Source organism: Limulus polyphemus, unplaced genomic scaffold (genome assembly GCF_000517525.1).
Source record: "Limulus polyphemus unplaced genomic scaffold, Limulus_polyphemus-2.1.2 Scaffold1754, whole genome shotgun sequence".
In the NCBI taxonomy this organism is placed as follows: Eukaryota; Metazoa; Arthropoda; class Merostomata; order Xiphosura; family Limulidae; genus Limulus; species Limulus polyphemus.
Window position 1 is genome coordinate 126817 of NW_013667364.1, and position 14096 is coordinate 140912.

A 14096-nucleotide genomic window follows, 5' to 3' on the forward strand; every position below is an offset into this window, starting at 1 on the left:
GCAAAGCTATGTAAGAGCTACCTGTGCTAACTGTTGTTAATTTTAAACTGATATGCTATGGGGAAAGCAACAAGTCAACAGCACTCACTGGCAATTCTTGGGCTACTCTAATCAGATAGTGGGATTCAGTTTTCACTCTTGCAATGCACACACACACAACTTCAAAGTGTGGATAGTAAACTTGCAGCAACTGGATTCAAATCATGAAAAATGACATAACAGTACAGGAAACATACAATAAGAATTTGGTTCATGTGACCACTGTGCTTTAGAGTGACATCAGATACAATCTTCACTTTCACTGACATAATGTGCAAGATCTCCTATTTAAAATATTAACCATGGCAATATGCCAATATTCTAGACTTTTTCTACAGTTTTAAACAATATCATGCGCTTTCATAGAAAGCTTTATTAATGAACTGTGCCAGAATGGGATAAATGTACCTGAATACTTCTTTACTAATTGTACGTTCAAGTAATCATCCATGTATGAGGTGGAACATGACATAAAAATATATATAAATCTGAAAAAATCACCGACTGTTTAAAACACACTTTTCATAACCCTGGATAATAACCTAATGTGCTAACTTAAAGGTTGGGTTAAAATATTAAAGGAAGTATAAAAAGAAATTAGAAATACTACCGTGAAAATTTTTTTTATAAAAATCTCTCTGGAATTAGCAAACATGAAAAAGGCTATTCAGTTTAGGTCATCTTGCATTTACTTATGTATTGCATTTTGTTGGGTGTTCAGTTTGGAACTCTTCTATCATTCTTTTCAAAGATATTCCATGTATAAGGTTTGGCATTTAACTCTGAAGGACAGCATTTGAATATTGTTAGGCACATATTAAGTCCACTTTTTGTGTTAATTAATAAAGACCCAAAGTGCTCTATTTATTTCCAGATTGTATGTCATTCTTCAACTTATCATGTTTAAATTTCATTTGTGTGAGTAACTTCTATTTTCTGATCATTAAGGATTACTTTGTCTGTTTTAGAGCAAAGCTACATTTGGCTATCTGCTGTGTCAACTGTGAGGAATCGAGCCCTGGATCCTAGAATTGTAAGTCTGTAAACCTACTATTTACTCACCGGAAGAAGGCATACTTTGTACCAGAACCCTTAATCCTAGCATCAAAGTTCAAAATTAGTAATAGCTAGCTTGCAAAAAAGTCCGTAGGTTCTAGTATATAACCAGTGACCATCAAGGGAACTTTTTTTATTTATTTAAGCTGGTTGCAGGTATAACACATATGGGAAAATAACACTAATATAATCAATCAATACCAATTTTCCAGTAACTTGTATTGTACATTGTTCTCATGCATCTTTCAACAGAATTTCCCAAGTTTCAAACAGCAACTGCAAACAGTGTTCCAGTATTGTTTGAGTTTTTTCTTATATATACATCTGTATATTTTCATTTCATTAGTAGGACAGTAATTATTATTACAAACACAAATCAAAAACATATTAAATTGTAAATACAATGCTTCCTGGAAGTTCATATCAGCTCAATTGTTATATTCACTAAGAGCATGTAATTCACAAATTGTTTTTTCTTCTTCTTTGTTTCTTTTTGCCAGCATGGTTGGCAACTTAAAAACATTTAGCAGTGAACAAAAAAGTTAGTTTCAAGCCCTGCAGCATACATGCAAAGATCTGAGTTAAGTAAAATTTATTTGTAGTTTAGTAGTTACAACTGTATTTATAAGCAAAAATGTTTTGCTGAAATAAATATTTTTATGCGTGTGTTGAAGCAGATACGCTGAGAAAATGCTTTTATTTTCAAGAAAAAGTATCAAACATTTACACACATACATTCTATGCTTGAAGCGGGGAAAATGAGTGGGATGGTTTGTGAAATTTTTGAAGCTTAGTACTATATTTCTTGTTTATCGTGTGAATTCTTTATTTATTATAATAAAAGGTAGCTGGATGGTTTCAGGTCCTCTTGGGCATCTAACCTCATCCTGCCCCCACTTCAAATGTATAATATCAATACATTGACTGCTATGCAGTGGTGAAATATTCTGTTGAAAACACCAGTGTACAAAGAACAAACCAAATCCAAGAGACACATGTATGCATTGTTAGTTCTGTGAAAATTTGAATGATATCACAAGAATTTTTAATTCTAGAATGTACACACTATAAAGTTATAACACTTAGAACTTTTTATTTTCCTAAAATACATTTTTAAACATCAATAACAATTTTTCTAACTATGTAAAAGTTTTTCATATCCTGTTTCTAACCACATCATTAAGGCATAAAATATGCCGTTCAGAAGATTTATTATGGTCATTCATTGTTAAAATAGCATCATTCAAAACAAAGTATTATTTGAGATCAGATTGTCTAAATGATTGTATGTTTTTGAAAATGTGCTATTCAATTCAGTCACACTGCTTCAGAAGTTCTCTTGACATCTATCAGGTTCAATTATTTTATGGGAAGATGACTTTGACTAGGCTTCAGTAAGTTATCTTTATATAATATAAAGAAACATGAAAATAGTAATAATGTACAATGTGTACATTGGCTCAGTAACATGGAAAGCATGTGGGCCACTAATGTAGTTTTACTTATATAAATGTATCAAAATAAATGAAGGACTGAATGATAATTCTTCAAACAAAAGAATCATATATTTGGGTTTACACTGCAAAATACTATCTAAAACAGTCTTACTTTTTTCTGTTTTGTATTGCAAAACATTGTGAATGATGGTTCCTTGGGAGATGATACACTATGTTTTCCAACATACAGATTACAAGACACATCCTTGAAAAAAGTTAACAGATTAGTAACGCAAGATTTTCCTTTAGTGAATCCATGCTTTCCTTTATGATATGATATTTCATTATATTATTTTCTATTATCAGCACCTTTAAGATTTTTCCCATTACAGATGCAAGACTAAATTGCTTATAATTTCTAGGAGTAACAATAGCAACCCTGTAATCCTCTAGCATTTGCCTGCTATCTAATGACATAACAAAAATAAAAGAGAAGCTCACATTTTTGATCTTTAACCACCTTTAAAACCATGCAAAACTCTAGCCTGCTCCTTATGCATTATCTATTTTAAATTTCAAAATCTTTCTACTTATCACTAAAGGATTAACATCAAATGATTCAGATCAATCTCAGTATTTCCCATAGAATACTAAAAATCAGAAATATTGCTAACATCCTTTTTTGTAGAGAAAGTAGAAAAAAGTTAAAAGCTCAGCTACTTCATGGTCTTAAACAAATACCTTGCTATCAACATCTCCAATTTAACATTCTGCAATGATGTTAGTTTTAAGATTATCAGCCAACTGCTTTGCATGAACTCTTTTCTGGTTTCCTAATTTCTTTTTTAATCAAATATTCTAGCTTTTCAATAGTTCTGTAAATCTTCCATCCTATCTATCAATTTAAACTTAAGGTATTTATCCCTAATTTTCCTCCTTATGTCTTTAGGTATCCAAGTAGGATTGACCTTGCCTGTTATCCTTATTTTTCTCTTTTTCAGGAACATGCCTATCTTAAATTAAAAGAAATTTATTTTTAAAATGTTCCTAAATTTGTTCCACATCACCTTTTAACTTATTATTCCAAATCACTAATAATACATTTTGTCTCATGGCCTCAAAATTAACTTTCTGAAACTTAAGTACTAAAATTTCACTTTCTTTTTATCTCAACATGTAGCAAAAACAACAAACCTAATTACATTATGATCACTCCTCCACAAATGTTCCCCATTTCAATTCTAGCAACCACATTCACATTAGTGGATAACAATAAAGCTAAAATGGCATCCCTTATAGTTGGTTCTCTGGTCATTTGGTATTGAGAATTGTCCTAAATCATTTCAAGAAACCTTTCTAAACTCACCAGCTAACTCTATACAATCCTAATAACTATCTAAAATGAATATATCCCATAATTTTTGCATTAGAATCCTTATTAATAAGAACTCTGGTCTAATTTCACATTGACATCACCTGTCTAATCAGATGTCCTAAAAAATTGCCATCTAAAAGTTTTAACCCTGAAACTCCTCATTTTAATCCATATGCAATAAGGATTTTACCTTTTTACTACCATGTGATATGTTTTCAGTCTCAACAGGCTGTAGCCATTCCTTACATAAAGATAAACACTACTGCCAAGTTTTAAACAGTCTATCACTATTAAATAACTTACAACATATAATTTCAAAACAACTCATATTGTCAGTGTTCTCCAAGTCTAACAAATATCAGTAATTCCTATTATATCAATATTTCATTTTAACTTGTGCCCTGAGTTCATTCATTTTCTTTCTAATACTCCTAATATTAAAATCATAGTAAGTAAGCTTATTCATAAATTTATTAGTGTTCTTACCTTTAAATTTGATAGACTTATCTTTAAAGCTATTGTTTAATTTGTTGTGCTCTAAATATAATTCTTCCAATCTTGTTACCTTAGCTGTCTTATCAATGTGATTATTCTCAAGTTCCCAAATTACCTCACCACTTTGAAAGTTTGGTTGAAACTATTTCTTACGAATATCTTTAGAGTTTGGACAACATCCTACTGCCTAGCCTGCTTAAGTAGAACTCATCTATAGCATATAATTCACTCTCACCTTGTCAAACCGGCCAATCTGTTGCTCTAAGTATAAACAGAAATAGATGAAACCCACAGGCATCAACACCAGCTACACTACCAAGATGTTATTAAAATAGTGTGGCCTTTTAAATCAACACCAGCTACACTACCAAGATTTTGTTAAAATAGTGTGGCCTTTTAAATCAACACCAACTACACTACCAAGATTTTGTTAAAATAGTGTGGCCTTTTAAATCTCTCACAAAGATTCAGATGATATTTCATGGGAAAGATTGAACAAAGCCTGAATTATACAGGTATAGTTACTTTAGTTGAAAGTATTTCATAATCAGCATTGTAATGATCCGCAGTCCTTTTTAACATCATGTATTTTTAAAATTATATGAAAATTTTATAACAGCACAATAAGTTTTCATATTTCAAGAACTAGACACAAACCAGCAATGGTCATCAGGTCAGGCAACAGTGCCTGGAAATGTAGCATAACACTTCTAGTCAGGATCTACTTGGCTCTGGAGTAGGTTATCAGAAGCACTACTCTTGCTTGAACTGTGATACCCTTTTCAGCATCATTTTCTAAAAGAAAAAGAAACACCAAACTAAAATAAACTTATGCATTATACACACGTGGAATGTCTGTTCTAATTTGTGGCTGAAAATGCTTGTAATGTCTGTATAAATACTTTTACAAAATCTCGAGTTCTGTAAATTCATGATTGTGCCAGTAACAGAAGGTTCATACACAGGTACGAGATACTGAGTGCTATTTTTATGCCAACTTATAAGGTTCAGTATGCACAAGGTGTTACTTGTATCTCATTCTTCAAGTATTTATATTATTATTTTTGGCCAGTAGCAATTTATTTATCATTTGAAAATTAAACTACTATGTACATGTACCTGACTGCAGTTTGTTAAATCACTTGAAATTTTGTTTTACAGCATTATTAACTCTGTGCAGGAATGTGTTGAATGTCATCTCATGTTGTGTGCAGATTATATGTATAATAAAGAATGTATTAATTATTTTGATGTTTATCACCCCTTTAACTAGAAATACTTTACCATTTCCTATAACAATGAGACATTTCAGTTTTAATATATTTCCTCTGTTACAGTTATTAACTAGTGATATGGAAGAAAATTATCTTGATAGATATTCTGATTGATTAGTCTCTTAAGACATCCAAGCAATGTGCTATTGCTAGTGACAGGGCAAATAATATTTTAGGTTGTATCTACCTAAATATTGAATACAAGTTGAAAAGAGGTTATAATATCATTGTATAGGTTACTGGTTAGGCAACATCAAGAGAACTATGTTCAGTCTTGGGTTTCTTACCTTAGAAATGACACTGAATTGTTGAAAAGAGTTCAGAGGAGGGCTATTACTAGGATCATGACTGAGATGGAAAGGTTGTTAAATGAGGATAGGTTAAGACATATGAAATTGTTTTCTTCTGAAAAACAAAAAGTTAGAGGGGATCTGATTGTGGTGTTTATGGTTGATAAAGGAACTGATAGTCTGATGCATCATTTTTTTTCATCAAGTGTGTCGAGTGCCCAAAAATACTTGAAGGGCACACTGTTTGTTATTAACAGAAGTGACAGTTTAGCAATTTTTCAGTTTCTGTAACTCAGACTGTGGTAGTCCAAACTCACAAATGTTTTCAGTGGATGTGCTATACAGGATTCTTACTTCACAGACCAAATTTCAAGTCCATCCATTAAGAAATATCTGAGATATAACACCTTCAATTTTGATTGAAGTTCTTCCTTTTTTTTGCACCAAAAGTGCTGAAACTACATTTGATAGAAAAACATACTGGATTTTTTTAAAAATTTGATACACTAATAGATCTTTATAACTTATAATTAGGTGTTAAATTTGGTCTATATATAAGCCACATATACAAAGTTATTCAACAAAAACTGTTCAATTTTGACCCACATTTTTGAGCATACCTATGCAAAAAGTCATGTGAGCTATCAGTCTAAAATGTTTACTACAGCTTCTCCTAAGAGTAAAAGTGGATTGTTTTTAGATTTTGTCTTTCAGATTAAAGATGGTTGATTTAGAGAAGCAAACCTATAGGGTGAAAGCATGTGCAGTTACGTAAGTATTGGTTAGGCCAAGCATACTAGATTAGCAGTTCAAAATAATCATAAGGTTGGATAGTTATTATTTGCTAAATTTTATGAAATTTTCCTAATTAAAGAGCATTTAGCATCATGTGATATTAGCTTAAGCAATTAGTGAAAATAATGATTCTTGATAAGTTTGTACTGAGAACATGCAGGTGATGACAAGAAACTGTTAATCTAGATTCCACGGCATTACTATAAAATAAATTATTAACACTGTTTTGGAGAGGAAAACTACCACCATATATTTTTGAAGAATCTGGTTGATTCTGTAAATTATAGATCTGCTCCAAATAATAGGGTTGCAATCCTAAAGTTAATGTTAGTTACTATCAAGTGCCACTTTTTTATTTGCTGTGATTTGTTGGTTTATATTGACCAAAAAATCATGATTTCTAATCATAAACACCTTAGGTGTGAAAAAAGGTGCATCCGAAAAAGGATTCAGCATGCAACTTAAAGGAATGAAATCATTAGTTAGCTAGGCCACATATTTTGTTTTACACACCATCATGCCCCAATTTGAACAAAAAATGCAGCCTGGCTAACTAATGAATGAATATTTGCTGTAAAATTCTTATCAATGTATTTGGCCACACCTTTTTTTCACACCAAAATTGTTTTAGATTAGATACTTAATAGTGAGAATGGTAAGACTAGATGACACAAGTATAAATTTTGGCAGGGTAAGAATCATCTTCAACTAAGACAGTTTAATTTTTCTAAAAAGGTGGCTGGCCTTTGGAATGGGCTACCTTCAAATGTGGTAGATGCAGTTAATTTAAGGAAAGGCTTAAAAAAAACTTGAATGACAAGGGTTGTCTTTGTTGATTTCTTTTTACTTTAGAGTTTATAGTTGGATGGGACATCCTAGATGGATGAACAAATCCCTTGTTGCCCCTAAGTTATATGTATGTATATATGTATTTTTAACTCTTTTCAGTTCAAGGTATCATGTGCAATTTTAATATCAGCATACAATTAATCTATCAGTTGTGAGAGGTTGTGTCATAAATCTTCAAATACAGAAATAGCATACAATTCAAGTCTAGTGTCTCTTACATTAATCATCTATGCTGACACTAGACATGAAATTTGTTTTAGGAGAAAGTTTTACAATGAGCAATCTGATCTATGTTTGAAGTAAGGATCAATTGAACCCTGAACTAGTTACATGCCTTCAAGTTTACCACTGAGTCACTGGGGAACCTGAACAAAAAGACTGAAACATGAAAAATCCTCAAGATTATAGACAAATGTACTATACTTATATTTATGGGGAAATAAAATCTATTGTTTCTGTTTCTTTTTAAATACTAATATAAAGTAACCATAACATTACAACATGTAAACCTTCCTAACTGAAATCTTCATCTCAAGAATGCAAGTTTTAGGTGTTTTTTTGATGAACATTTCTTCCACAAATGCAATTTAAAATACTAAGTCTTGTTTTATTCATCATTGTACACTGGGTACATTGGATATCTATAACGTAATAATAACAAAACAGCATTTAAGTTCAAAAGTTTTCTTATATACTTATCTAAAATTAAAGTTTTGAAGAAATATGTATAAAATAGTTAAAAACTGATCTCCGTGATGAATAAAACTGTATCTTGTATCAAAGCAATAAAACCAACATGTTTTCAAGCATGAAGATTGCAAATCTGAAGTTTAAATTTACATTAGATATATCATCTGATAAATAGGGAACACTAAACTTGTGTTTTCATACCATTTTTTGACTTTTTAAGACCTAAAATACACCCCCTTGATAACCCTATCACTTTTGGAAAGAGGACTTTCTTTCATCACAGGTGGCATAATGATCAGTTACCCCTGATAAACGAAAGTCCCATTCCTAAAGCACTCAACTTAATGGCTTTCTTTTCTGATGCTAACTTTTTATGTTAATCTTCCATGCTTTTCAATTAAAATATATTAGACACAGTCGACGAAACTCAATTAAGTGGTAAGTTTTAACTTTAACTTTAGAAGTTTAAATTAAAGTGAGGTGGGTAGTTCATAATGTAAATGGTAATAAATAGTGTTACTTCACTGTTAGTGTTGATACTGTTATTAAATTAGTGTTACTACTATACTAGAACCAAATTAAAAATACCCTAGACTTAGTATTAATTAAGGATATTTATTTAACAATAAGAAGATGCAGCTATCCTACTCCAGTCCTAGCTCAGCCTTAGTATATAGTAGTACTAGTATTGTAGCTATTACTAGCAGTACTCAGTAGTAGTAGTACTAAGTACAGACTAACTCAACCTGTGATATAATAATTCATATCATTAAATTAGCTCCAAACTAATGAAAACTAAAAAAGAAGCCTACTATTTCTATGTCGAAAAACTCGCTGATTTACAGACACACAACACTTACGCCCTCTCTCTCTATTAACGAATATAATTTCAAATTGCTCATAAAATATTGTAAATCAATAGGTCTAAAATCTGTGATAAAAATCATGTTAAATGCATACGCTTTTTCCATATTCTTCTTTCTTCGTCTATTGAAGATTCAACTGAGAGGCGTGTGAAAATAGCATTTTAGATCTTTTTCTCCTCTCCTTGGAGTCATTGTACAAGAGGCTTTTCGAATAAAACCAGAATTCGTCAGTTGGCGTGGGCGTTGAGTTTGTTTGTTTGTAATTACACATAAAGCTACACAATGGGCTATCTGTGCTCTGCCCACGACGGGTATCGAAACTCTAGCGTTGTAAGTCCGCAGACATACCGCTATTCCACTGGGGGGCGGACGTTGAGAGAAAAACGATTCCCTGAAATTCTATTTTTATATATCCAATACAATACTTTAAAACTTAAAAGTTCCAGTTTAAACATCGTCACTAATTAAATTAAAGTCGCATAATAACCTTCCCCAAACAAACATTAAAATCAAACTAAAAACTCCTTGATTACGATAATATTTGGTACAAGGTTCGCCAATATGATTCTAGCTGTATGCAAGTGCCTTCATTGAGGTTTGGATGTTTACAGTATTATGGAACTGAAATTCAGGGCACCTCCTACTTACACATAAATAAACGCCCTACCTGGATCCATATATTGCTTGTTTGTTCATTTCAGAATGTTTTGCACAGCTACACAAAGTGCTCGAATTCAAACTAATGGAATAAAGTTTCGAGAAAGATACTTCTCTGACTGACTTAAAACTTTTTTCTTATCAAATTGAATTATTTAAATCTTAACCTGGAGACAAAGCAACATTAAGGCATGTATACACATATACATGTACATTTCATTACTATTCTACCAAGGTATTAGAAAATCAATGAAAAACAAACTTGGCAAAAATGTATTAAATAAGAAAGTGAAATCTTTGAAGTGATATTAACAGACTTACTTATCAATATTTTGTATATTGTTTTTTCTTTCACATTTTTTAGTCATTGTGTAGCTTTGTGTTTAACAACAAACAAAACCTTTAAACCAACTGTAGAAAATTGTTTAAGATTGAATATTTAAATCAAATATAAATATAAAATTCATAATAACTATAATGTTAGAAATGCAATCGTAATTAGTTTTCCATTTCTAAAATAAAATGATATATGAATAATAATAACTTTTAATTTTATAAAGTTAATTTGAATATTAATTTATTATTAAAAAGAGTTTGGTTCAAATTTCGCTCAAAGCTACACGAGGGCTATCTGAGCTAGCCGTCCATAATTTAGCAGTGATAGACTAGAGGGAAGGCAGCTAGTCAACATTACCCACCGCCAACTCTTGGGCTACTCTTTTATAAACAAATAGTAGGATTGACTGTCACCTTATAACGTCCCATAGCTGAAAGGGCACGCCTGTTTGGTGGGGCAGGGATTCGAACCCTCGACCCTCAGATTGTGAGTCGAGATACTTAACCACCTGGCCATGCATTAAAAAACGAGTGGCAGTTATGGACAATTTAGTATAAGGTTTCTTTGTAATTTATTTGAATGTTCACGTATAAAATAAAATAAAGAAATGTCACTACATGTCGAATGCGTTACATAATTTGGTAATAGTTCTACTGTATTTTTAGTTATCTTTTACTCGCCATACTGAACCTGTATTTGTATAGAGTATGAAGTATATGTAACATTGATGGTACTATTTTTTTTCTAAATTACTCAACAGCCTAGCCGTTTATAGATATTAAAAATAAATATGAAGCCTAATCTTTCATTTGGTTCACTACTTGTCAGGAAGTTATACCGGTTTGGGGGAATTCCGCTCCTCATCATTAAACTCGAACAAGGGAAAATTCTTGGTAATAGTTAATTTATGGAAAAAAAGAAAAAGAAAGTGAAACAGTTGTTGTCGCCACCTATAGAATTTTCGGCCAAAGCTATACATGGTCTATCTTTACATAGCCGCCCCTAATTCTGAACTCATAAACTAGGAGGAAGGTTGTTAGCTAATAGCACTCACCGCTAACTCTTGTCTCGACCATCACTTTTAGAGCGCACATTTTGCGACAACAGGAGAACCATAGATTCTCGAATTCATAGTCTGGTATGGTGTAATCACTGACCCATCCAAAGTCGCTAAACAAATTATTTTTATTTTATATAAAATATACATATGTACTTAAATTCAAAGACTTTGATACATGAGATTAAGAAATTATACAATTAGTTTTTCTAATACTTTCAGTTGCAACTTTTTTTAGGAGATAAGCCTTTGTTTACACTCTCAAAATGGAAGGTTTAGGTGTAGTTCAAATTTTCCAATTTAAGAAGATACACTGAGATTACGATCATTTTCTTTTCACGCATTTATTCTTATAGATAAGTTTTTTTACTTGAAGAAAGTTAGACAACAGTAGTGTGTTTTTATCCACATTTTGTTAATAGAACACAACAACTTGAAGGAAATTATCAAGAACTTGTCAAGGTCAGCTATATTATGAAAGTTATTTATTTAAAATAAGGATCTGGTTCACGGGCTTAGCACGTGACGAAATAAACTTGTATATCCAGTTGCTGACGCAGTGAAATATGACTATCCTGTACGAAAGTTAGACAGTTTTGAGGTAACCTAACTCACTAGCAAGAATATCACAAGTAATTTCACCTGAGAAAGATGTTTGGCTTCGTATTTTGGGCGTTATTTCTGTGGGTTACCAGTGCAAAAGTTGACAACGATGTAAAGGTAAAAGATTCCTTAAAGTAAAAATATTTGATGTTCGTAAAATATTACCGACTTTTTGGTTCTATAAGATTAATGCACCTCGTATTTCCACAATATCTGTGATAATAATGTCTTTGTTTAAATACATATATGTATATACCATATTCGGACTGATTTACAATTTCATACATAGTGTGTGTATACATATATATAATTTCAATACAGTATCATCATTTTGTGTGTATAAGTATTGCAACAGTATTATATACAGTATAAATAATATCAGTGTCACAGTTTAGGCAACGGAAACATGGGTTAATGAATGTGCAGTATTACGATTCTAATAAGTTCTAAGAAAATTGAAACATAAAAAAAGGTAATTATAACAATAAAAAAAATCTGTCCATGAAATGACACAAATAGTTGATTTTAAAATGGAAACATAAAAGAGATTGTCATAAAAACATTCATGTTCTGCCACTAGTTCTGGTAAATCAGTCGTTCTAGAAAGTTCACTGAAACACAAATCGAAACTGAGAGTACAAAGCTCAAGATTCCAGACAGACATACTTCAAGAACAAAATCTTCTTCAGGGGTGAAAAGAAAACACTTGAATAAGCAATTCAGGACTTAGTAGACTGTGATAGAAATAGAAGCAAAGATGAACAGGTGGCCTCTAAAATAAAATAAAAAGAGAAAGCTCTGGGAATTACCACTAACTGAGCTATGTAACCTTGAAATTAATAAAGTATTGGTGAAGGGTTGTTCATGTTTTATCTTCACTACGTAAAAAACTTCATGAAACACAATCGTCACCTCTTGAATTTTGTCAAAGAATACCCTACTTCAGGACCTCGAGCCCGATGGCCCCGCGTCACAGACCCTCGCGCTTAGTGTTCACTGGACACACACAACATTTGAAGGTTTGTACTGTCAGTTTCGGTTTGTGTTTCATTTAACGCTCTTGGAGAAGCGTAAAGCGAAATATTGAGTGTTTAATTAAATAATAACAACATTTTCGTGTTATAAGGTCGTTTATTTCTAATATAAATATGTTTTCTAAACACCAATATGCACTACAGAAGTTAAATAAATCAGTCGTTCTGTTTAGGACATCAATAACAAAAGGAATAACGACTCATTTGAGTAAGGAGGCACATTATGCTAATATAATAATAGATATTTGGTAAGCAACAAACGATTTATAAGCAGAAGGAAGAGTTTTATTGATGGTTATGCTTATAAATCGTTGTTTGTCTAATTATTATAATAACGACTCACTACACAATGAATTGAAATTATAAAGAGCCATCTCACGGACGAAAAGGTAAAAACAAAAATCATCAAATTTTCAAAAATAATAATTTAATATATCTATTGAATGTGTGGCATTTTCAAGCGACCACGCTCACAGACAACTAAATTAAGTTTCGCAAAAGTAGGGGGAACGATAAGACAATTCTGTAGAGTAAATAAGTCAAACAGAACAGTGACGTAATGAAATTAGTCACAGTTGTTTAAAATAACAAGAAGAACGTAATCTTTATTATCATACTACAACAACTAATGTACATGGAGTTCTGTTCCGAATTTACAGATTTTCATTACTAGATTACAACGATTTAGTCTGGCCTGATTTTTGTTCTGTTTGAATTATCAGGGTTAAACATCTACGGGATCTTCTTTGACCAACCTGTTCACATGACAAAAGTTGCAGGAATTATATTTGGCCAAACATTTTACAAGTAACTCAGTTTACTACCCATAAATCCTAGCTATACACGCCTTCTGTTAGTCTCAATAGAAGTTTTAGGGAAGACAAGTCTTCTCGCTTATTCTCTTCGTCCAGAACAGCAACCTGTGACCATTGTCTGTGACCAAGCCACACAGTTACAAGTTTTAACTTGACCTCAAGATCATAAGACAGAAACATAAAAAAATTTAGATTCATCTTTATTGTGTCCAACTTACAAATTAAAGTTGGCTACATGAAGACGCTAACTAAATGTTAAATACAGAGACTTTTTGGGAAAAAAAACTTAATATCAATATAAACGTAAATCAAATCACGACACATATCTCCAGAATATAACTTTATTAGCTCAGTGTTTCACTATTACTGTGCCGTGAAAACTTATAAGTGTAGTGAGTGTTGGTATAATAAACTTAAAGTAAAAACCT

General features: G+C 31.7%; 2 protein-coding genes across 4 annotated transcripts in view; one reads left to right on the forward strand and one right to left on the reverse strand.

Annotated features, from left to right (window-relative positions):
• Window positions 1-9161, reverse strand: part of LOC106464832 — a 31471-nt gene extending 22310 nt beyond the window's left edge. For both annotated transcript variants that reach the window (XM_022392634.1, XM_013924988.2), the window contains exons 1-2: window positions 9112-9161; window positions 5059-5196 (exon numbers count right to left, since the gene is read on the reverse strand). The gene's annotated coding sequence lies outside the window, so the exon portion shown is untranslated. The remainder of the gene's footprint in view (window positions 1-5058; window positions 5197-9111) is intronic.
• Window positions 9162-11740: 2579 nt separating this feature from the next.
• The window catches only part of LOC106464834 (gamma-interferon-inducible lysosomal thiol reductase-like), a 10564-nt gene continuing 8208 nt past the window's right edge, over window positions 11741-14096 (forward strand). The window contains exon 1 of one of the 2 annotated variants that reach the window (XM_022392635.1): window positions 11741-11936. In XM_022392635.1, coding sequence (XP_022248343.1) covers window positions 11868-11936 — 69 coding nt within the window. In that variant the 5' untranslated portion in view covers window positions 11741-11867. The remainder of the gene's footprint in view (window positions 11937-14096) is intronic. The other variant, XM_013924989.2, reaches the window with a different exon arrangement.